Raw genomic sequence first — 24,643 nt, forward strand, 5'->3', positions numbered from 1 at the left:
TCCGACGCAAAGAACTAAAATTACACACAGAAACAACAGACTTAGAGAACCTCGTGGGCCGAGGCAGAGGTCATGACCCTTCGGGGTAGACTGTGACATCAAAACAGCCCAGACGATCTGGGCTCCAGGATTCTCACTGGTGTGGACTGCTCCTTGGTTTATGGCGACTTCCTTTCTGAGCCAGGAGACGTCTGTGCGCCAGGCCCCTGCCCCAGCGACAGAGCGCGGAGAGCCGGGCAGGCAGAATCGCTCACGGGGAGCAGAGACCAGGCTGGCCGTGCACAGGGAAAACATTCCCCCCATCCACAAACCCAGCTCTTCCTCTCAGTTCACGCAGTGCGAAGGAACCCAGAAGTCAGCCCATAGACTGGGGTAAGACACGTGCAAAAGACGTCCGAGGGAGGACTTGCATTCAGAACAGATAAAGAAGTCTCAGAAGTCAGTATGAACCAAAAATCCAATAAGAATACAGAAAAAGGTTTTAATAGATGTTTCCCTAAGGATGATAACTCTTCAGAGTCCCTTGGACAGCAAGGAGACCAAACCAGTCACTCCCAAAGGAAACCAACCCTGAATATTCACTGGAAGGACTGAGGCAGGAGTGAAGCGCTAGTACTGCGGTCACCTGATGTGAAGAGCTGACTTACAGGAAAAGACCCCGATGCTGGGAAAGACTGAGGGCAGGAGGAGAAGGGGGCAGCAGAGGATGAGATGGTTGGATGATATCACTGACTCAATGGACATAAGTTTGAGCAAGCTCCAGGAGATAGCGACGGACAGGGAAGCCTGGCGTGCTGCAGTCCACGGGGTTGCAAAGAGCTGGACACAACTGAGCAACTGAACAACTAAAGACAATACACAGTTGGCAAAAAAAATATTTAAAAATGTTCAACATTGTTGGTCACAGGAAAATGCATTCTAAAGGCACAATTACACGGCACTTATTAAAATGGCCAAAGTAAAAAGAACAAAACAAAGATGACAATGGAAGGCTGGTGAGGAGGCATGAGTGCCAGCAGCTGCAGAGCCCCACCCCGAGGTATCAGCCCAAAGAAATGAAGATGCTACATGCTCACACGAAAGCCTGCTATGGACGTCTGCAACAGCCTCACTCATAAACCGCTCAAACCCGGAAACAACCCAGCTATTCTCCAGTCGGGAAGTGGATACCTAACTGGTCCATCCACACTGGAATCCTCTCAGCCTAGAAAAAGAACGGACGACTGACTCAGCACGTGGATCCGCCCCAATCGCAATACATGGAGTGAGAAGCCAGACCTGGAAGGCTGCACCCTGTGTGATTCCGCTTCGAGGACAGCAAACAGGTCAGTGGTTGCCAGGGAACATCTTGGGGGTGACAGCGGTGTTCTATGTCTTGATTGAGATGCAGGTTACATGTATGTGTCTGTCATATGCCAAAAAGGCTGAATATGACAATGTGTGACTTACACCTTTATAAAGTTGACTTCAGGGAAAAAATAAAAATCAGTGTTTGCACCCCCATGCCCACAGTGGCATTACTGACAATAGCCAAAAGGTGGAGGCCACCCAAACGTCCATCGGTGAATGAACAGAGAAGGAGACGTGGTCCACCCACACAAGGGAATTCTATCCAACCTTAACAAGGGAGTCCTGCGCCTGCCGCAACGGGGACGAGCCCTGAAGACGCCATGCCACGCAAAATTAGCCAGCCACAGAAGGACAAACACTAGACTATTCCACTTACATGAGGTTCCCCGCCCCCCGAACCACATCTCCCAGCGAGATGCTGGCACCCCACCCCTGATGCAAACCTGTCCCGGTGATAAATCAGGTGAGGAAGTAGCCTGCTGTGAGTAAAACATGAGGACCAGGGAGTTCCCTGGCTGCCCAGTGGTTAGAACATGGGAGCCTTCACTGCCAGGGGCCAATCTTGGTTCAGATCGGAACTAAGAGCCCATAAGCCAAGAGGCACAGCGCCCACCCCCCCCAACCCCACACACACACACAAAAATACAATAAATTCACGCAGGGAACATACCCAGACAAAAAGAGAAAGCCTAGACCAAGGCTGGGCGGCATTAAAATGAAGACCCGGAGAGACAGTGCTAACCTCTGCATTTCTGTCTGTGTGACACGGGACGATGACACCTGCATCACTAAACTACTGAGGGCGCTTCCTACATAATCAGGGCTTGGAGACCTGGTCGTCATGCTTCTGTTTTGGAGTTGGGTTTTTTTTTGGTTTCTGTATTTTTGGCATGACCAGAACTCACCTTGTGCTTTTCCATCACACGCAGCAGTTCCATTTTCGGCAACACCCTCGCCATCTGAACTCGGTCTCTCTGAAGACGGTTTCTGTGGGGATAGAAAGATTAAGTCGCCTTACCACAGCCACACTGACCAAGTGATGTATCGTCGATCAGCCATACTGTATCTCACAAATGAAAGAAAATGTGGGCCACGTTCCAATAACCTGGAGGTGGTTAGGGCTCAGCTAGAACAGACTATCTGGTTGGTTTTGCCACAAAAGCTTTAAAAACATCAAAAGAACAAAGGAAAAGCTCACTGAGCTTACAGTAACACGCGCTATATCACTTTTTCTGGCAAATAATTTTGAAAAAATATTGGGAGTACATAAACTATTTCCCTCACCAAGCCACATCACCCTAACCTGGCTCCATAATCATCTGAGCCAGCTGCTCACAATGAGTCTCTCATTTGCATGTAGAATTTTATTTTATATTTAAATTATATTTTATAATACATACAAAATATGTGTATGTATACATACACACACAGACTCTTCTGTTTCTCTAGAGAGCCCTGGCTACAAGAGTAGACGGAAAGGAACTGTCCACGGGGCAGGGGTCAACAGGGAGGGCTCAGGACGCTCCTGGGAGACAGGCCACCAACAGAACACCACGGGGCGGGAAGCGGGGCTCGCCGCGGAAACGGGATCTTTGCACAAACGGGCAAACTGTGGCCATCAGGTGACCGCAGTACCAGCACTTCGCTCCCGCATCAGTCCTTCCAGTGAATATTCAGGGTTGATTTCCTTTAGGACTGACTGGTTTGGTCTCCTTGCTGTCCAAGGGACCCTGAAGGGTCATCATCCTTAGGGAAACATCTATTAAAACCTTTATCTGTATTCTTATTGGATTTTTGGTTCATACTGACTTCTGAGACTTCTTTATCTGTTCTGAATGCAAGTCCTCTCGCAGAGGTCTTTTGCACATGTCTTACCCAGTCTGTGGGTTGACTTCTGGTTTCCTTCACACTGTATGGGCTGAGAGGAAGAGCTGGGATTGTGGGTGGTGGGGATGTTGTCAGAACACCATCAGGGAAAGACAGCAGGCGTGGCAGGTTGCAACCTGTCTATGGGGAATAAGCCTCTGGGAAGGGACACTCGGGAAGCACAAGCCGTATTCCAGAAGAACACAGAGCTGCCTGCTGATCACATGCTGCTGTTACAGCCGGTGGCCTTGAACACCTTAAACCCTGTGACACCTTCACACCCCTTTCCTGCATCTACAGCTGGAGAGGACGAAGACCATGTGGTCAGTGGAGCAGCTGACCCGATCTTCCTACCAGGCAAGCAGAGGCGCAGCAGGGGTGCCTCGTTTTTTTGTTTCTTTTTCAACTAGAAATGCTGAAATTCTCAGAGGTGCTGTTAAAACTTCCAGGAAGGCCTAAATCAGCTGCAAGGTTAATTCCTGGAAAGAAGCAGGCCCCTTACCTTCTCCAGCTCCACCTTGTGCACCGGGGAGCTCGGCGGGGGAGGGCACTCTGGCTCGGCGGGCCCGCTGCAGCCACTGCAGATCTCTCTGACCACCTGTGGCAAGTGCAGAACAGCAGAGATGCTCACACGAGGGCCGAAGGGGAGGCAAGAGGCGCGGCGGGAAAGCCTGAGGCTCAGAGCCATCTGGAGTTAAGCCTCGGAGGCCAGGCATTCGTTTGTTCATTCTCTCACTCATTCATTCTGTCCTTGGAGATTCTCCAGGCAAGAATTCTGGAGGGCGCTGCCATTTCCTTCCCTCCCCCCGTGGATGGAACCCAGGTCTCCTGCATTGGCAGGCAGATTCTTTATTGGCTGAGTCACCAGGGAAGCCCCACGCATTCACTCACCATTTGCCAAATGTCTAGACCATCCTGAAAACAACAGAGGTTCTGGGATACAGAAGGGAATGATGTACGTGAGAGTCCTGCCCTCATGGGGCTTCCACTCCAGTAAAAGTTAGATATCACGGCAAACTATGAGTATTGCCCAAGAAATGAAAGTGATGGAAGACAGTCGCCAACGCTACAAAGAATAGAAAAGGGTCTTTAACAGGAAGGGGCAGCTGATTCAGATCAAGGGAGGCCTTCCTGGGATGACGTGTGAGATGCAAGCTGAGCTAAAAGGCCAGAGGATGTGGCCATTGGGAAGAACCAGTAGAAAAGGCTCTAGGCAGCGGGAACGAGGTACAAAGGGTAGATGTGAAGAGTTTATGGGAAACCCAGAGTGCTGTGTGGCTAGATGGGCCAGGGGAGGCCAGCAGGACCCTGGGAGCCATTGCTGAGGCTGGTGCTCACAGCTATAGAGGGGGTACATCTGGGGTGGGGTGGGGAGGGACAAAGTAGGGCAGAGCTTCGGGGAAGATACACGGTCAGTACACAGGATGGAGCCAAAGGAGGGGAGTGGCTACAAGAGTCCAGCTGCAGTGGACATGGAAGCTGGAAGCCAAGCAGGAAAGCACACTTCCCAGGAGCAGGGAGCAGGAGGGAGGGAGGGAGAAAGCTGAGTGGGACGGCCCAGCAAAGGATGCCTGGAGGAGGAGTGTCTGTGTGAGAGGCAGAGAGACTGGGGGGCGGGCATGGCTGGAGGGGATCCCTGGGGAGGGGCTCTGCAGAGCCAGGAGGGGGCTGGGGTCTGGAGAAGCAGGGAAGATAAGCACTAAGAGTCTGAGAAGGCGCCTGCAGACCCATCTGTGAGGCAAGCACATCAGGAGTGGCCGAGTCGCACGCTCTCTGACCTCAGGGACCTTACTAGCAAAGGAAGGCGTGTCAACATGACCTGTCTTGTATTTGCAGTTGAATTAAGAGAACATGTGACCCTGTGTGCAAAATGCCTCAGCCAGCACCTGCGTGTGTGCCAACACAAGGAAGACACGGTGGCTGCAGTCACCGACGCCGCCATCACTGCCAGCACCTGTACTGTTGACGCTGAGAGCTCCAGAAGTGCTCCCAGCTCAAACCCTCAGGTGTGAGGACCACCGTGTGGCACCTACTGCCGACCACAGCCACCCCGCAGCCACCCCCATCCCTTCCGTCCTCCCTGAGTTCCTACAAGGTGCTCTGATCACCAAGGACAGCAAGAAACAAGACAGACAAGCTCCCGGCCTGGTGCAGCTCACACTCCTGTGAATGAGGAGCTAGCAGGCACAGCTTTCAAAATGTCTACTAGTCTTTTTGGAACTAAGATGCAAGCTGATTTCAACCCAAGTGCCTTCTGAGCAAAAAAAAAAGAAAAAAGAAAAAAAAGCAATGCCAGACTCCCAGCTATCTGTATAGGAACTCTGCAACAGGATCCCAGCGGACACACTCAGATCCCCTCGACTTGCTCTGGGCTTGGGACTGGAGCCAGGAGCTGAGGGGAGGCTGGGACGGTGTCTCCAGCCATCCCGCCGCTCAGCTGCTTTATGAAAAAGCAACGGGGGTGAAATCCACACCGGAGACTAAAACAGGCAAAAAGAGAGAGAAGAAACCCAGAGAGCTCGCTGCCATTGTTTCCCTGCTGAGTCTCATGTATGAAAACCAGCAAAGGTGCACCAAGCAGGTGACTTGCCCCTCCTGAACGTCTCTGGTGGGAAGGTTCCTTCAGTTTGGCTGTTTCGTGCTAATTTCGCTGCTGTCTTTGCACTGAGTCTTTAGTCCCCCACTTCCTTGTGCTTATCACGTCTTCAGCTGACAAGGAACAAGCTCTCTTGATCTAAGGATGAGACTTTTTCTTTCCTTTGGAGAAAGACAACCTGTCTTGTCCTTATGGTTGGATTGAGAGAAAATGGGACCCTGGGTGCTCAGCCAGCACCTGCCCGTGTATTCATACACACTGAAGACGTGACTGTGGTCACCAATGCCGACATCACTGCAGCCGCGGGAAACTCCTGGGCTCCTGTCCAACAGGAGCTGGGGCTGAATCCCAGCCCACCCCCCAACCCCAGTGGGCTCCAGATGCAGGGCAGAGCCTCCCTGTGAGCCTCACCCCCCACCTAGAATGTGCGCAAAGCGACGGCCAGCACAGCAGCTCAGCGACACAGCTGCCGTGCGCTCTTCCTCCATCCGAGCGGCACAGACGTGAACGCGTGTCCACTTGTACACACACCCTGAGGGTCTTGAGGGACTCAGTTCACACTAAAAGGCTAAACTCCACAAAGCACAACCTGTAGAAATCTATCTCTGGCCAAAGCTTCTATGCAGAACACAACTGTCTTTTTTTCTTTCTCCTTTTTTCTTTCTTTTTTTTCCAAAGGTAGAGGATCGACACAGCTCCAGTTAGACCTCAGGGGTCTCCCAGGGAGGTGTGCTCCCCTCTTGGCTGAACAGGACTCACCCTTCCAGGGCGGCCTGGTTCCCACATGACCAGGAAGCCTGTTCAGACCCTCCTGCGTGAGACACAGTGCAACTGTGCCTCCACGGGCACGGGTGGCCCCGCACTGCGCTCAGGGCATGGTCACGGGCATCCTGGGACGCGGTGCAGCTGTGCTTCCACGGGCACGGGCGGGCACGGGCGGCCCCACCCTGTGCTCAGGGCCTGGTCAAAGGCATCCTGAACCCGCTGGTCTGCTTCCTCTATTAAAGCTGGGCTCATTTTCAAAGAAGGGGCTCCGCCTCGCTCAGGCTGGTTTTCCCAATGCCTAGCGTGTAACAGCAACTAAAAAAAGAGTTTGATGAGAGGAAAAATAAGAGAAGGGAATGAAGAGATAAACGACTTGAAATTCTCTAGGAGGGGAAAAAAAAAGGTGTGAATGAAAAACAGAAGGCAAGAGACTAGACCATCGCAGGAGGCAAGCAGAGCCTCGTGACAGTTCTCCCGGTCCTCCACGCGGAGTCCTGAGATCCTCAGGGAGCTGGGAAGTCTTTAAAACAAGAGAGAGAGTGTGCACATCAACTAGAAGCCACGCCTGCATTACCAACACCGCAGCCTCGCTGCCTCCCTACCACTCTCTCCTGGTCCCTGGACCGTCCCCTCCACTCACCCCTGTCCCTGTTACCAGGCCCTGTTTCTCCATCAGATGGAGGTTTGAGGAGCTGATGGGTCTCTGGGCCCCTGCAGCCCGGGGCGGTTACTGAGCAGCCTCTGCTGATGAAGCCAGGATCTGCGCACTCACAACATCGCGCACAGACCAGCTGCACCTCTTCTGCCTCAGTGCCCCCTTCCTGAACCTACACTGTCCCCGCGGAGGGAGCAGATGGAGGCGGCTCCCGGCACACCTGGGGCTGGTGGGGTTACCCATGGCCTCTCAGCATCGCCAAAGGATTTAACAATAGGAATTATCCATGACTACCCTCCCAGGCACAGAGGAAGACGCTGTGGAAAAGATCCACAGGCAGAAGCCAGTCGTTCTTTCCACAGGTTTCATCAAACGGTCGGATTCTTTCAGGTTACACTTTCATGGAACTTTCTGCTCTGGTTGCTATGTACTGCCAGGCTGCCCCTGCAGAGTTAATTCAGAAGTTCTAAATAAAGGGTTTATTGACCTATTTTTTTAAATAGTTGCAAAGGAGGTTTTTATATTAATATACTTCTTTGGAAAGAGCCACGTCTAGAGAGAAGTTCAATAAGTATTTAAGGGAACTGGATCCAAGTTCAGAATCACAAATCCTTCAAAAAAAGAAAAACAAATTGTTATATGTTCTGTGGTATTTTTTGTTTGCTTTTAACTTGAACCCTCATCTTCAGAAACACAATCTCTGCACATTTTTGTAGGAAACCTGACCACCCCATTTCTGGGAATATTGGCTCTTGTCTTCTGACTGACCTCTACGAGATGGCTCATGTTTGCAACATCTGCAGACACACACACACACACATCTGCACACGCACACACACGCACACCTGCACGTGCACACACGCGCACGCACACACACAGTTAACTTTGACAAGAGTTGTTGCTAATGGAAGTTGCAGACCGAAAGGAGAGAAACACATTCGGCAGCTGCCCTTGAAGAAGTTTCTGTCAAGTCACGTCCTGGCCAAACACGGGCCCCGGGCTTCTCATACCTGACAGAGGGGTGTGTGTGATGTACTGAAGAGATATTTTACTGCTGCACTGAAGCCATGTTTCAAAATACTGAAGGCCTGGGATGAAAGGTTTAGGACAAGATGGGAGAATAGGAGTTTATATTAATAAGGGAACTTGGCATTTGTTTTATAAAGTAATTCAAGTTAGAGAGTTCTTAGAGCTTTTCACGCAAGGAATCCTAAGAGGTGATGCCAATAAATCATATATTTTAACTGTTTATTATAATTCTAAGGGGGCATTTATATACCTTTTCCATGCCAGCTTTTTGATCATTCTGATCAGTATTACTTCCACTTGACAGATAAATGGGAAAATTGCGTGACCGAAAATACGCTAGTGAGTTAAAGGCACTCTTAGAATTCACTCCAGATTTCCAGGCTTTCCTTTCACTCTTCTGTCACTCTAACAGGCTGTCATCAAGATTAATACGCCTCGTTCCTTGCATGACAGTTCTTTAAGGAAAAAACATCTGCTTCAAGCACGAAGATGTGGCCTTGACAAGGTGACATTAAAAACTAGGATGACAGTGCTGGCTTTTTACACATAAAAACACGATTTCAAAGTTTTTAATCATTTAGAAAAACAGAGAACCGTGCTGGAACCCACATGACAGCTGATTTCAAGGCTCTCTCTAAAGATGCAGCAAGCAAGACACTGTGGCCTGACCTGTGGGGCAGGGACACGGGGCCAGTGAAGGGCTCGCACACGGCATGAACAGTGCGTTTCCCGCCACAGAAACTGGTGTTTCAGTGGTTCTAAGACAACTGACCATACATACGTAAGAAAATGGATCTCGACTCCCACATCTCATCCTGTACCTGAGAACCAAAACGGATGAATCAGAGGCCTACACGGACAGAGCCAGAAAACTTCCGGAAGAAAATACAGGCTCTATCGTGATGACTTGGGATATGCTAAAATTTGGGGGGCAGGATGCAAAATGCACTGACTATACCAGTAAAAAAAGGATTTAGCCGGTGGCTCAGTGGTAAAGAATCCACCTGCCAACGCAGGAGACATAAGAGATGCAGGTTCAATTCCTGGGTAGGGAAGGTCCCCTGGAGAGGGAAATGGCAACCCACTCCAGTATTTTTGCCTGGGAAATCCCATGGACAGAGGAGTCTGGCACGTTACTGTTGGACAAAGAGTCGGACATGACTTCGAAAATAAACAACATCAATAGAAGTAAAAGACTTCATATGGTGGATTCCAGATTTCACAAGTTCTATTCATCAAAAAGATACCATTAGGGAAGATTATTAATCTACAGATAAATCAGAGAGTAATTCTTTAAGCAAGAAACACTGAAAGAGGAACATTTCAGGTTTTAACTCCCAGTAAATATAGCCATTTAAATTATATATGTAACAAACAACACAGCCTCAAAAATATTAAGCAAAAACTGAAGGAAATAATAAAGACAAATAGATAAATTCATAATCAAAGTGGTAGATACTCCCACGTCTCTCCCTTGGAGTAACGCATAAAATAAATAGATTAGTAAAGACGTAAAAGGTCTTCACATGACAATTCATGACTGTGCTCGAATAGCCATCTATAGAAGAGGACACCCAGCAAACGCACAACACACACCCCTTACAAGTAGACACAGAACGCATACCGGAAACTGACCACATGCGGAGCAGTAAGTCAAGTCTACAAAACGTCTACTTTGTGAAACCACGTAAAGTTCTGTGACTAGAGTGGAATTAGACTAGAAATTTAAAACAATCGGGTAAATTTAAAAAAAAAAATCACTAAACACTTGGAAACTCAGCAATATATTCCCAAATAAACCATTACTAAAAAGGGGACTCACAACAGAAATTAGAAAATATTTTAAATTAAATGATAAAAAAAGAATCAAAATAGAGGTTTTAGCTAAAACTGTGCTTAGAGGGAAATGCATAGCTTAAAATATAAATATATATATATATATATGTATGTAAAAGCGTAACAATTATCTAAGTATACTATTCAAGAAACTGGGATAATTGTAGAAAATCAAGCCAAAACAAAGTGAAAGAAGAGAACTTAATAAAATAGAAAGCAATAGTACCACAGAGAAACATCAACAGTGGAAAAATTGGGGGTTTTTCTGAAAGAACTAATAAAATGGATAAACTTCTGGCAAGACTGAGGAATAAAAACGCAGCACAGGGTCTCCTGAGCTCTGTTGCCACAAAACAGGCACACAGGCCATCACTCTCACTTTGACAAAGCAGTGTGGATGATGTTTTCTAAAAAAACCTGTAGCATTTTTTTAACTCATTAAAGCACTGAGGATACAAAGAAGCCTCAGTGAGGTAAGTTCTCAAAAGTGAAGAGTCCTTCTTAAGAAGGAAGTGACCCCAGCTGCCTCCCAAGTGGCAGAACAGAAGGAGGAGGGGACCCGCCACAGAGAGGAGGAGGAACCAGAAAATTTCTAGCAGCCACATGACTGAGTGAAGTGAAAGTTGCTCCGTTGTGTCTGACTCTGTGACCTCATGGCCTATACAGTCCATGGGATTCTCCAGGCCAGAGCACTGGAGTGGGTTGCCATGCCTTCCACCAGGGGATCTTCCCAACCCAGGGATCGAGCCCAGGTCTCCTGCACTGCAGGTGGATTCTTTACCAGCTGAGCCACCAGGGAAGGCCAAGTAGCCACATGAAGACTGGCATAACCGTTTAAAAGTCAAGGAGACGCAGTGGCAGAACGAGTCTATACCCGCCTGCCACTTCTTTCCCTTGCTTCTGTCCTGAGTGTGTAAGAACAGCCAGGAAGGCTAGAGCTAAAGAAGCTGAGCTCAGGGATGACCCCGGAGACACACGGGACTTTGGCCAAGTGCAAGGCAGCTGCTTCACGGCAGCAGTGAAGACGATCCCCTCCTCCAGAGGGACCTGGGCTTTCCCAGAGTACAAGGCAGCCAGCCTGCAAAAGCTAGAGACACACCAGGACAGAAAGATTTCTCCCAAGGCATGGGAGGCCAGAGGCACAACTTCAGAACAGAGAGGAGACCCCAGCAAACCAAAGAGCCAGCCTTCATCAAGCCAAAAAGGAAAGCAAGGTGGTCCAGAACACTGCCGTGTGTTTGTAGCACACAGAGAGCTCCAGACTCCCACGACAGCTCAGAACCTGAGGCGCATTGATGGAAAATTCCAGATCCAGCCCTGAAAACATGCGACAACATGCAAAGTGAGTCACAGTGAAGCTGCAGCCCCCCGAGACCAGATCCGCCTCCACTTCAGGGGAGACCGAGGCAGCCCACCTACGAGCAGCAAACAGGAGAAGGGACACTCCCCTTTCTGGAGGAAACAGTCTTTACTTCTGTCTCTACTGTTCTTTCACAGAAAGCACATGTAGACTCAAGAGAGAAATTCAATACGAGTAGTCCTAGAGATGACTCAAACATTAAAATTACTAGAGACTTTAGGATAACCATGATAGGAAGTCAGAAGAGATCATGGAAAAGATATACAACACGTGTGAAGAGACAGGGCATTTCACAAGAGAGATAAAAACTATTTCTTTTTAACAAAAGAGAAATGCTAGAAATGAAACATGGGCCGTTACATAATTCATTAGATGGGCTTAAAGGCACACTAGACACAGAGGAGGAAAGGACCAGGAAATTTGAGGAGGGGTAAAGCTAAATATCCACCCCAACTGAAATGCATGGGAGAAAGAAGAGAAGAGAACAGAGTATCCAAAAACCCCTGGGCTACTCCAAGTGATCTAACACATACAAGAAGAGGGGAGAAAAAAATGAGGCAGGAAAATACGTGAAGAGATATGGCCCCAAATGGTGCAACAATGCTGAAAGACCTCCACCCACAGAACAACAACAAAGCTCAAACCCGGAGAAAGATCAAAACCTATAGAGCTACACCCACACACATCATCGTCAACTGATAAAAAGCAAAGATTAAACAAATCTCAAAAGAAGACACAGAAAAAAATGACACATCACACTCAAAGGTGCAACTGATACAAGCGGTGGCTGACTTCCCACAAAGAGTTAACGTGGAATAAAGACATTTCCCATCAAAGCTGAAAGGAGCTATTTCAGGAAGGTCTGCTCTATTAGGAACAACTGTGTTTTAGTAACGTCTTTAGAGTGAGAGTGATGCCGGAGGCCCTACTTCAAAAAGAAACGAAGGCAAGGGAGATCCTGGGTGAACAAAGATTTTTCTTTTTTTCATTTTTCTTAAATGCTACATTTTTCAACTTATTATTTTACTTTTCATTTCTTTACGTCTCTATCGATGTGAACAGCTGACTCATTGGAAAAGATGCTGATGCTGGGAAATACTGAAGGCAAAAGGAGAAGAGGGCAGCAGAGGATGAGATGGTTGGATAGCGTCACCGATTCCATGGACACGAACTTGGGCAAAGTCCAGGAGACTGTGGGACAGGGAGGCATGGCGTGCTGCAGTCCCTGGGGTCACAAGGAGTTGGACACGACATAGAGACTGGACAACAACAAATTAATTCCTTACAATATTGCTTCTGTTGCTTGTTTCGGATTTTTAACTGAAAGGCATATGGGATCTTAGCTTCCTGACCAGGGATTGAACCCACACCGACTGCATTGGAAGGTAAAGTCTTAACCACTGGACCACCAGGAAGTCCTGAAAGACCTTCATTAAAGGACAAACCGGATGGTGTTCTCTGAGCTGACGTATACAATAAACCATGCTGTGATTCCCTTGAGAGCTCCAGCAAAACCACAATGCTCTCAGCACATTAAACCATGGTGAGAACTCTTCCCAACTGTGTTCCTCCAAAGCAGGAGAGATCAGGAGATGCTGTAAGAACAGGACGACGCTGCCCAGCTGGGAGTGGGGGAAAAGAGCAAGAAAAGGGTGGATGGAACTGATACCAAATCTATCCCAAAGTCAGCACTAGAACTCTAACAGATTCTCCTCCGAAGAGGTCAGTGGTGTCTACAGTGCAGACAACTCCCTTTGAACATTCTCTTCGGGGACTTCCCTGTGGTCCGGTGGCTAAGACTTCATGCTCCCCACACAGGGGGCCTGGGGTTCCATCCTGGGTCAGGGAACCAGACCCCACACGCCACAGTTCAGAGTTCATATGCCACAACTAAAAAAAGATCTTGCACGCTGCAACCAAGACCCAGAGTAGGCAAGTTTTTAAAACCTTATCTTTGGTGTAAACTGTTTAGGGTTGTTTGGGATGTTTATTGGTTTATTTTGCAATAGGGGATGTGGCAGAAGATTGGCACGCGGTGTCCCATCTGAGGGTACACAGGAGGATAGTGCTGCCCGGCCTCCCTGCAGGTCTGGACAAAGGAGGGCAGGAGGAAGGGAGGTGGGCGCTTGCCGCTCTGGCCCCCGAAAACATCCTCTGTTATCCTGACTTCCAAACTGACGTCAGCAAGAGCTTGTAAATTGATTAACACCACCACCACCAACAGCAGCTCGCACATACATACGTGCTCATACAGGCGAGGTGCTCTTCTAAATGCTTTAGGTCTTAAGCTGGTGGCTCAGACAGTAAAGAATCTGCCTGCAATGCAGGAGACCTGGGGGTTCAATCCCTGGGTCGAGAAGATTCCCCTGGAGAAGGGAATGGCAACCCACTCCAGTGTTCTTGCCTGGAGAATTCCGTGGACAGAGGCTATAGGCCATGGGGTCAGACTAACACTTTCATTTTCATATTGCTGTATCCTCACCACAACTCCAAAAGGAAATACTCCTTTCCACCCCTTTCACTTCATAGATGAGAAAACTCTATGTTTTGAGAAGTCAAGTAGCTCATCTGAGACATTCAGCAAGAAGCTTCTGGAGCTGAGATCACAACTCCGGGTCAGGCTCCAGTCTGCCCTCTAGTGACACGCTCTCTACGCAGGACTGGCTCACCCTCTTCTCCCTCCTGCCTTTTCTACATTTATTATGATGAATTTCGGAAGCAATTATAAGACCCAAATAAAACTTTAGTGAAAATGGCTATGGAATGCTATTTACCTTCACAGCCTACCTGACTGAGAGCTTACTTGTGGTCTCAAACCCTGCTTCTTCCGTGAGAACTTCTATCCAAGTGGAAATTACCAGGCTGAGCTAGAGCTGTGACTACCAAACCTGGCTCAGCCTCCGGAATCTGGAGTTTCCTTAAACAGAGATTTCTGAGCACGATATCTACAAAGAGGATATAAACAGACAGCTCACAGAAACAGCAACACAGCCGTAGGCTCTTAAACTCTAAAAGGATGCCCCATGCCATTCATAAGGCGATAAATGCAGATTAAAACTAGATGAGGTGTCAGTCTCCCCTCCCAGGCTGGCAAAAATCCAAAGGCTGGTAACATGCTCTCTCTGCTGGCAAGACAGTGGAGAAAGAGGCACATACATACTGTTGATGGGAAGCTGAACCACTCTTCATGAGGGGTTCATCTATATCTCAAAATTACAAATGCTTGTAACCTTCATACAAATAATTACTCTCTTTGGAAATTTAGCCTACAGACTAGCAGAAGTGTGAGATGCTGTGGACACAGGATAAATAATACAGAACTCCGTCACATCAAAAGATGACAACAATCCAACATCCATAAATAGGAGGCATATTCTGTTTATAAAGCGAAATGCTATGTAGTGTGAGAGAGAAAAAAGGAAGTGTGGTATTCTTTAATTTGGAAAAAAAATCTCGAAATTACTCTATTTAGGGGGGGGGAAGACTAGGTGCAGAATACACCCTTTTTATGAGGGTGGGAGGATGGGAATTGAAATCCGCATGTCTGTTTGCTTGCACATGTACAAAGAAACTCTGAAAGGAACACACAAAATGATTCCTCTCACACACTGCTGGAGGAGGCTCAGTTATACAAAGGAGCCGGGAAAACAATCTGCCAAGCTCCAGTAACGGTGAAGATGAGCACGTGCCAAACTCAGCAGTTCCAATAGAAGGTCCCCATCCTGGAGAAACCAGGACACCCAGACCAGGGCACACGCGTGAGAACACGCACTGAACACGGCCCAAGATAGCGAGCGTGTGCAAACAGCTGAGTGAAGAAAGCTGGCGGCAAGACATGCGCAGGCTGAAGCCATTTACGCAGAAAGTTTAAACATGAAAGATAATACTGTCCTTGTTTATGAGTATATACATGTGTAAGTAAAAAGTCTTTCTAAAGCATGCCTAGATAATAATACTAAAGACCAAACTCTAGATAAAAGTTATCTTGGAAGAGGGAGAGAGAATTAATAGGAGAGGCGTGCTTCAAGTACACCTGTGGCTTTGGGGATCTTAAAAAGGGTAAAAGACATAAACCCAAAAAAAAAAAAATTCTTAGAAATCTCTGTTTTAAATTCCAGATGATTCTGAAAAGGCAGCCAATCTAAAGACAATATCTGGATGAAATTAAACTGAAACATCCCAGATCTCTGCTGGTTTTAAAAAATTAAAATTTTGTATCTGATTAAAACCAGTTTTGCCATCTGACTTTCCTTTCTAATCAAGCCTTCTTAGGCTCCTGTATTATAATATGCAATGGGAGTGAAGCGCAAACGTTAAATGGAGTAATTAATGTAAACCCTTCAGAAAAAGGTAATTTACCACATATTTGCTTCTTTTTAAAGAAATATGAGCAAATGCTAAAAAGTTCTTGCTATTCGACATCCACTGACAGAGTCATCACTCTGAAATTGGCTAAGTAGCCCTGAACTGTATTTCACATTTGCTAAAATAGATGTGAGACTGTTTCACTCCACTAGCACCTGACTTCTTGAAAAAGTTTTGTCTTTAGCTGTGTGTTTGTGAGCAGCACGGTCAGCTCAATATTATTTCCCGACGAAGTAGTAAAACCCAGTGAACTCTACATGATTTCACATCAGAGCAGTGTAACTAAGAAGGGAGCTGCGACTCAGCGCGCATTAAATAGTCAACAAACTGTGGGAATGGAGTGAAGAGAGAAGAAAGCTTAGGTTTCAGAGCATCCTTTCTCAGTTCTCCCCTAAGAAACAGGTAAACACAAAGATGCAGAAGGCCAGACACAGGTAACCAGGTGGAGAAAGCAGAATCATAAATAAGGCTTTTCATCTATTTCCTCATTCTTTCCCTCCTTAATGAAGGAATGGTGCTAAGAACCCAGCAGTCAGGAATAAAAAGAGAAAACGGCAAATTGTCAGATGGCCCAGCAGAATGAAGATGAAAATGAAGTCAGGAAAATTCTGAAGCCCACTCCTGGCTCCATCACAGGTTGACTGGTATGCCATGGTGTCTATCTGGGACTCAGTACCTCACCTGTAAAATGAAATGGCTAATAGTTACAACTTTTTTGGGCAGCTTTGTTGACGATGGAAAAGTACTTCGGTAACATCAGGGGTTGACATGTGACATATTAGGTTCTGTGTCTGGAAGGAGAAGCAAACTCAGCAGCCGGAACTCTCGATCACAGGACTCCCATTAAAAAAACAAACGCTCTGCTCCATCCCCAAATTACAGACATGCGAAAGCCACATCTGTGTGCCCTGCCCCAGCAAAAATGATCACTGTTGTCACTGCAGAGTCTGGCCCTGTGCTTTTCCAGGGGAGGAAAGGGAAGCGGGGCTCTGAGTTTAACGGGAGCTGGCATCTTATTATAAAAGCAGCGTTATAAAACGCCTCCTCAAGCTTTCCCAGCCCATCCCAGCCTTTTTCTTCACAGCAATGACAGACTAGAAGGTGCGGACCAATCCCCCTGATAAGGACCATCAGGAAAGCAAGGTGAAATGCCCACAGCGTCCTCCTAAAAGCAGAGAACAGCTATGAGCATAGTGTGGAATTACCCGGCCGTGATCCAGAGGCAGACGGAAATATTGAGAGGCAAGCCAGCAGCTAGGACTGCCTTTGCTGCTCCCCAGAGGAGGTCGCTGAGAAGCCAGCTAGTACTCCACACTTTTGTTGTTGTTTAGTTGCTAAGCCATGTCCGACTCTTTTTTTTTTTTAATTAAAATCTTTAATTCTTACATGCATTCCCAAACATGAGCCCCCCTCCCACCTCCCTCCCCATAACATCTCTGTGGGTCATCCCCATGCACCAGCCCCAAGCATGCTGTATCCTGCGTCAGACATAGACTGGCGATTCAATTCTTACATGATGGTATACATGTTAGAATGTCCGACTCTTTTGTGACCCCGTGGACTGTCAGGCTCCTCTGTCCTTGGGATTTCTTAGGCAAGAAGACTGGAGTGGGTTGCCATTTCCTTCTCCAGTGGATCTTCCCAATCCAGGGGTCAAACCTGCGTCCCTTGCCTTGGCAGGTGAATTCTTAACCACTGAGTCACCTGGGAAGCCCTACCTTTAAGAGTAGGACCCCAGATTAGGGGAGCTGGAATAGGACTAAAATAAGTATAAGCCTGCCCTTTAGTGGACTGCAGCCTGACTTCATCTGGAGGGCTCTGAAAAATCTCAAGCTCTGAAATCAGATGAAACTGATTTTGGAGACCTAGTGCCCAGCAAAACTTGTGCCACAGGCAAATGACAGTGCTCTCCAAGAAATGACGCCACTGTGCTAAGAATCACATTATTTTCTAGAGGGATAACTGGATGCCACAGGAAAAAGAATGGGACTAAACCCCAACTTCACACTATAACCAAAGGTGAAATCAAAACGGATCACAGACTAAATGTAAAAGCTAACACCACCAAACTATTAGAGGGAAATAGAGTTCTAAATCTTCCAGGCCTTGGACTAAACAATGGTTTCTTAGCAAAGACACAAAAAGCAGTAAAAATGGATGACAGACCGAGACAGATACAATGTGGACGAACCTACAGGCATCAGGCTAAGTGAGAGAAGACAGTCACCAAGGATACGTATTGTGTGAGTGTTTGCAGGAGACGCTAGAACAGGCAAATCTCCAGGGACAGAGAGCGGATGAGCGGCTGGGGCTGGAACCGGGGGAAGTGACTGCTAACACAGTAAGGACAGTGTTTCTCTTTGAGCTGATGCAAACGTGCTGAAATTAGATTATGTTGATAGTTGCACAACTCTATGAATCAACTGAAAACCAATGAATCATACTTTAAAGGGATGAGCTGTAGGATATTTGAATTATACTTCAGTAGAGCTGACACCAAAATGTACTATTTTTTTTCCAAATGTGAATATAATGACCAGCATGATCATCAGATACCCTGACAAGAAGACAAAACGACATACACAAGAAAAGGATCCATAGGTTACAGACCCAGATCCAAACTCAACAGAAACCACAGTCAAAAGAAGCTTGCCTGTATGTGCTTGTCATGGAGAGAAAACCAAACAAAAGTTCCTAAAAGGAAGCAGCTACAAATTCCAGAATTGAAAACTACCAGAGATGAAATAAAGAACCCAGTGAACAAGAGCAAACTTATTAGCAGATTAGATACAGCTGAAGACAGAAACTGTGATCTGGAAAGTAACAGGAAAAAATTAACAAGACTAAAGGGAGAAAATAAGGACAAGAAACGAAAGGAGAAGACAAAAGTAGAAAACAGTGGGAAAGTCTAACATATATTTAAATTATTTGGGAGAGGCAGGGGAATGGGGCAGTAATATTTTAAGGGAAATGGCTGAAAACTTTCCCCAAAACTTAGAAAAGACTTAAAAAAAACCTTAAATCCACAGATTTAAAAGGCCCAGGGAAACCTGAGCACTGAAAAAAAAAAAACTACATCCAGACACGATGGGCTTCCCTGGTGGCTCAGACAGTAAAGGCTCATCTGCTTGCAAAGCAGGAGACCCAGGTTCAATCCCCTGGAGGAGGAAGTGGCAACCCACTCCTGTATTCTTGGCTGGAGAATTCCATGGACAGAGGAGCCTGGCAGGCTACAGTCCACGGGGTCGCAAGAGTCGGACACAACTGAGCAACTAACCAACCCTTCACTTCAGACATGACCAAGCAAAACGATAAAAATCAAGCCAAAAGAGAAAATTCTAGAAGTAGATCGCAAACAGGAGGCAGAATGCCCTTTTGAAGACAAAATTTAAAATGATTAACCTCAAAGTAATCAGAATATTCAAGACATCAAAGACAGGCTAATCCACTGTTTGCCTGTGCTTCCATAAAAAAAACGCACATTAAACAAAAAAGAAACAGATCTTAGGAAGAGGTTCAGGAAGGAAACTGGCTCAGAAACAAAAGCAACACAAGTTACCTTCAGCCACTGTTCAGCCTGCTCCTTACTCTGGACGGCGAGAACAAGTGGGTCTGTGCCCTGCTGGGTGATTTTCAGCTCATGCTTCTTCTTTTTGCTGTCTTTCGGGATATATGCAATGTTGCAACCTTGGAGCGGCAGTTCCATCTGGGGTTGCTGGTCCTTGGAACTTTTGTAGCACTGTGATGGAAAGGAGAGATCAGAGTAAGGGTATAAGGAAGTCCTTCACCACGGATGAAACTACGCACAGTGAAAACAGCGCTGGAGAAGCTCCTGGAGGTCTGGCTGAAGGGCAGAGATGCTCAGAGGCTGGAGTCCCTGCAGATCCGGGGACTCGTACACAGAGCCCCGCTGTACAACCATACCTCACCTCTGTGGGCAGGCAAACACACCTGCTCGTAACTCAGCAGAGTTAACTAGCATGACTCAGCGGGGGGTCAAGTCCTGATGGATCTCATGTTCCAGCTTCCGCTACAGGTGACATGAAATGTATTAGATTTTCTCTAACGTGGGCATACAGCACCTTGGAGACCCCACAACTTATGTCATTTCATGTCTACCTATCTCATCCCTACTCTCTCTCTGAAACACAGATGAATCATTTTATGAAGAGCATACATATCAGCATATAATAGACAGAAACGTCTGCCAAGCTGTGCTTTCCAGTTGAGTGCAGGGTCCACGGAAGGGCACTGAAGGGGTCTGGGCACATCTCAGTGCTCACCAGAGAGCTGCCTGGGCGCAGAGACAAACGGGTTCTGGAAGGACATTCAAAGAAGCTAGTCATGGTGGCGCCCGTGGGAAAACACACTGCGGGCATTTGGGGGAAAAGGCTGCTGTTTTGTTTTCCGTTTACAGCTTTCTGCTCTGTGAGACTTAGAGAGTACTTGCTTTTATCACTGTTTTTTCAGTGTCAACAGGAGTAATCTGGGCAGTTGGGTCGTAGGTCATTTTTGAATGAAAAAAAGTTTCATAACAAAACTTGGATTCTGCATTTCATCAAAGACAGTGCTTTTGCATGGCTTTCCATTCATCTCTTCTTAAACATTTACAGCTACTCTAAATGGTATCATCATCCCGGCTTGGAAGATGGGAAACTTGGTAAGTGATGGAAGAAGCAGCTGAGGAGTGAGGGAAGGAAGAGACAGGAAGGGAAGGGGCTGGGGCAGAGGGTGGACTCGGCACCTCTGGCAACTGCTGAAAGTGAAAGTGAAAAGTGAAAGTGAAGTCACTGTCTCTTCCAACTCTTTGTGACCCCGTGGACTGTAGCCCATCAGGCTCCTCTGTCCATGGGATTCTCCAGGCAAGGATTCTGGAGAAGGTTTCCATCTCCTTCTCCAGGGGATCTTCCCAACCCAGGGATCAAACCCGGGTCTCCTGCATTGCAGGCAGACGCTTTATCCTCTGAGCCACCAGGGAAGACTGACAACTGCTGACCCTACCCCAACCACAGGCTTCCCACAGTATGCTCTAAAACTTCTTTTACATGAGAAGTGAAAGTTGCTCAGTCGTGTCTGACTCTTTGCAACCCCATGGACTATACATACAGTCCCTGGAATTCCCCAGGCCAGAATACAGGAGTGGGTAGCCTTTCCCTTCTCCAGGGAATCTTCCCAACCCAGAGATCGAACCCAGGTCTCCTGCACTGCAGACAGATTGTTTACCAGCTAAGCCACTAGGGAAGCCCCTTTACACAAGAGCCAACGTGTATTTTTAAAACGTTTATATAACATATGCACATCTTGCAGCCATTATGTCAGATTGTAAATACGGACCATATTAATCTTTTTAATCTTTCTTTCTTTCGTTCTTTACTTTAAAATTCCCCTGTGGCATCATCATTTTTTGGCATAGACCAAATTTGGGAGAAATTCAGGCCACACATGTGGAAAAAAACATGTACTCTCACTGCTTAAAAAGTTTTGTTTTTTTTTTTTTACAAAACCATAAATCAAAAAACATAGTATGTCCTAAGAATCTAGTAAAATAAGATTCCCATAATTCACAGATGAGACTGTTTTTTTTAAAAGGGAGGTTCTCTGCTCCACTGAAAAGTGAGATACAGAATCATACACCCTCACGTGTTCTGTTTTAATGATGGGATTTTGAGTGATTTTTGTTCCCCAAGCTTCATTTGAAGGCAAAACAAAATACAAAGACATAGTCTAACATGCTTAATGCCAACAACCAACCGTGATTTCTGAAGCTGGGAAGGAAGGAGGGAGGAGGGACAGAGGATGAGTCTCAAAGGCTCTCGCTTCCCCTCTAGGCTCCCCCGTGGCGCCTGCAGCAGGTGTGTGTCCTCCTGCCCCCGCGCCTCTGCTACTTACTCTTTCTATTCTGCCTCCCTGAGTTACAAAAAGAGGAAAAAGAGTCAGCTTTTAGATCTCCAAAAGAATTTCCTTTCCTGGGCACTGTCCCCCAGACCTCGCCTGGCCTGCCCGTCCGCCTTCGATGACCTGGCTTTGAGGAATTCACTGACTCACTACAAATGAGAAAATCCATCCTGGGACGTCTGGCAAGCTCCAGCAGCGTGCATTTCCACTGACACGAGCCACAGACACTGGCCCGAGGCGGGGATGGTTTTGCCCGCTGAGTGCTTAGGGAGCTGGCAAGAAAAGGGCGTTAAAGGCACGGGAGCCTCAGCCAGGCTTGCTGACGGCCGGTCACGGGCCAGCGCTTCAGCGCTCCAGCGCTCCCTCTGTGTCCACCAGTGTGAATGTTGCCCGCGTGTAGATTAAACCTGGTTAGACGGCCCACTGCGTCTCACCGACTCTACACAAGAGAACCGAGTGGCGAGGCTTTACCAGCAGTTTGGTGTCTTTGATGACGCAGAGTAACTTAGCCCACTGCCCGAAGCGCTTCTTCCGCAGGAGGAAGGCACAGATCTTGGCGTCCTTCACCAGGTCCATGGAGGCTTCCTCCGAAGGCCACTGGTGCCGCGTCTTCTTCCCCTTCCCATCCTCCTCTTCCTCATCGTATGATTCGTAAGAGCTACTCATCGCATCAGAGTCATAATCTGTCAAAGATGAGAAATAAAAGTGAGCAAAAACCTGGTTGCAAAAACCTTATCTTGAGGACGACCTGTGGGCTCCATTATTTTATTTGTAAGGGAGGAGGGGGTTTCTGCATTCAGGGTGTTTGGAAAACATCAACTGGCAAAACTAGGGGGAAAATAACTCAGACTTGGTTAGTAGAAACTCAACAAAGAGTTTTCAAATGAAGTGACTAAGAATTCTGCATTTATAAAAACCACTTCAGCACCTGCAGGCCCCACACTGTTAAATCCTCGCCATATTCTCGCTGGGTGCCATGACCCCCACTCAACAATGGTTTCTGCCAAAGGAAACTCCCACCCACACCTGATGTGAAAGTTCTTTCAGGACTTCCCCAGTGGTCCAGTGATTTAGAATTCACCTTCCAATGCAGGAGACCTGAGTGTGATCCCTGGTTGGCGAACTAGGATCCCACATGCCAAGAGGCCAGCAAGCCCAGGCACCACAGCTGCTGAGCCTGTGTGATCCAGAGCCTTTAGATACTTGGGGGTCCATGCACTGCGACCAAAGACTCAAGGAAACCAAATAAGTAAATTTATTTTTAAAAGTTCTTTCAAGTCTGCAATGCCCTCCTTCCTCCTGGCATCACCACACGCACCAACCCTTCTTAAGGTTCAAGATCCAGACCCAGACCACGCCGCTCAGTCAGGCCACCCTGCGGGTTGCCACGTCCACACCCACCCCTCCTACTCTACAGCACGTCAACACTTACATACCAGAGCCCGGTTCCCTTCCTCGGGGTCTGTGCACACACTGTTCTCACCCAGGCTCCCTGTTTATCCCACTCCATCTCCTACCTTTGCCTGGATATATGCTCGTCATTTAGGATCTAACTCAGAGCACCTACTCCATGAAGCCCTCCCTGGATCACCAGCCCTGACGGCTGTACACTGAACTGGGTGCCCCCCCACATTCAGGTGCTGAAGCTCCAACCCCAATGTCACTGTATCTGGAGACAGGACTTTTAGGAGGTAATTATGGTTAAACGAGGTTATGTGAGTGGGTCCGAACCCACCGAGAAGAGGAAGAAGAGGGAGACCTGAGTTCTCTCTCCCTGCCACGTGAGGACAGGGGAGAAGGCGGCACCCGTACACCAGGAAGACAGCGCTCGCCACACGCTGATCCCGCTGGAGCCCTGATCTTGGACTGCAAGCCTACACAACTCTGAGAACATAGAAAGCATCGTTTTGCCACCCAGTGGGCGACACTGTGTCACAGCAGCCTGAGCTCAGATGCCAGGTGAGACGACCCTCCCCTCGGCCTCCACACCGCTCAGCACGTAACTCGGCCACTGTGTTGTCACTCGTCTGTCCCACATCAAGCTGTCTCCCTTGCAGGAAGGGAGACCCCCTTGCTGGATGTGACTGTCCCAGTGCTTCGCAAAGGGCCTGGCACAGAGCAAGCGATACACGTGTGTAGAAGGGAGAACTGTTGCTTGTTCAGTCGCTTAGTCCAACTCTTTGCAACCCCACGAAATGGAGCACGTCAGACTCCCCTGTCGTTCATTATCTCCCAGAGGCGGCTCAAACTCATGTCCGTTGAGTCGATGTTGCCAGCGTCATCTGGAGAACTGCTAGATCAACTTAAATGCAAAGCCCTCAGAAGGATGGCTGGCATCTTAGAAATGATTAATCAACACGAGTGACTGCCAGTGATCTTGATCGCTTCTGCCCTGCTCTGTCGAAAGGTCCTGGAGGCAGTGTCTGATTCACCTCGGCATTCCCTCAACCCCAGACACATCTGGAATACGTTTGTTTTTCATAATACATGTGAGAAGTGAACACCTCAACGAGGAATGAAGGATAGGTAAGGAGAATCTGTGGCTGAAGCAACTGGATGCACGAGAACTGGCCGACCTTCTACAGAACAGAACTTGCCGGAAACTGGACTGTAACATGCAACCAGGAGACATGTGTGTATGTTAACTTCCTTGCAAAGAATTATTTAATAAGGGAGGCGGGGAATAGAGTGATCGATGGTTTAACTTTTAAATCCTACTAAAGAAGTCAGGGGAGAATTTTACGGAAGAGACTAGGGTGACCCGTCTAGACTAGGGTAACTGACCCTAGAGGTAACTCTGGCAGTGGCAGAGAGTGGGCTGAAGCTTGGGTGACAGTTAAGAGGCAGGAAGGATGGTGGGAAGGATGCTGTGCCAAGAGACGTGTGGGGCTGGGGGATCTGAGCGCCTGAAGGTCTAGGTTACAGA

At 47.6% G+C, this 24,643-nt stretch overlaps 1 protein-coding gene across 2 annotated transcripts in view; it reads right to left on the bottom strand.

Moving 5' to 3' along the window:
* Nucleotides 1–24,643, bottom strand: part of AFAP1 (actin filament associated protein 1) — a 150,052-nt gene that overhangs the window by 47,151 nt on the left and 78,258 nt on the right. For both annotated transcript variants that reach the window (XM_069594799.1, XM_069594800.1), the window contains exons 5-8: nucleotides 22,189–22,400; nucleotides 19,382–19,561; nucleotides 3,719–3,814; nucleotides 2,256–2,337 (exon numbers count right to left, since the gene is read on the bottom strand). In XM_069594799.1, the coding sequence (XP_069450900.1) occupies nucleotides 2,256–2,337; nucleotides 3,719–3,814; nucleotides 19,382–19,561; nucleotides 22,189–22,400 (570 nt within the window). The remainder of the gene's footprint in view (nucleotides 1–2,255; nucleotides 2,338–3,718; nucleotides 3,815–19,381; nucleotides 19,562–22,188; nucleotides 22,401–24,643) is intronic.

This window comes from Ovis canadensis, chromosome 6, assembly GCF_042477335.2.
Source record: "Ovis canadensis isolate MfBH-ARS-UI-01 breed Bighorn chromosome 6, ARS-UI_OviCan_v2, whole genome shotgun sequence".
NCBI lineage: Eukaryota > Metazoa > Chordata > Mammalia > Artiodactyla > Bovidae > Ovis > Ovis canadensis.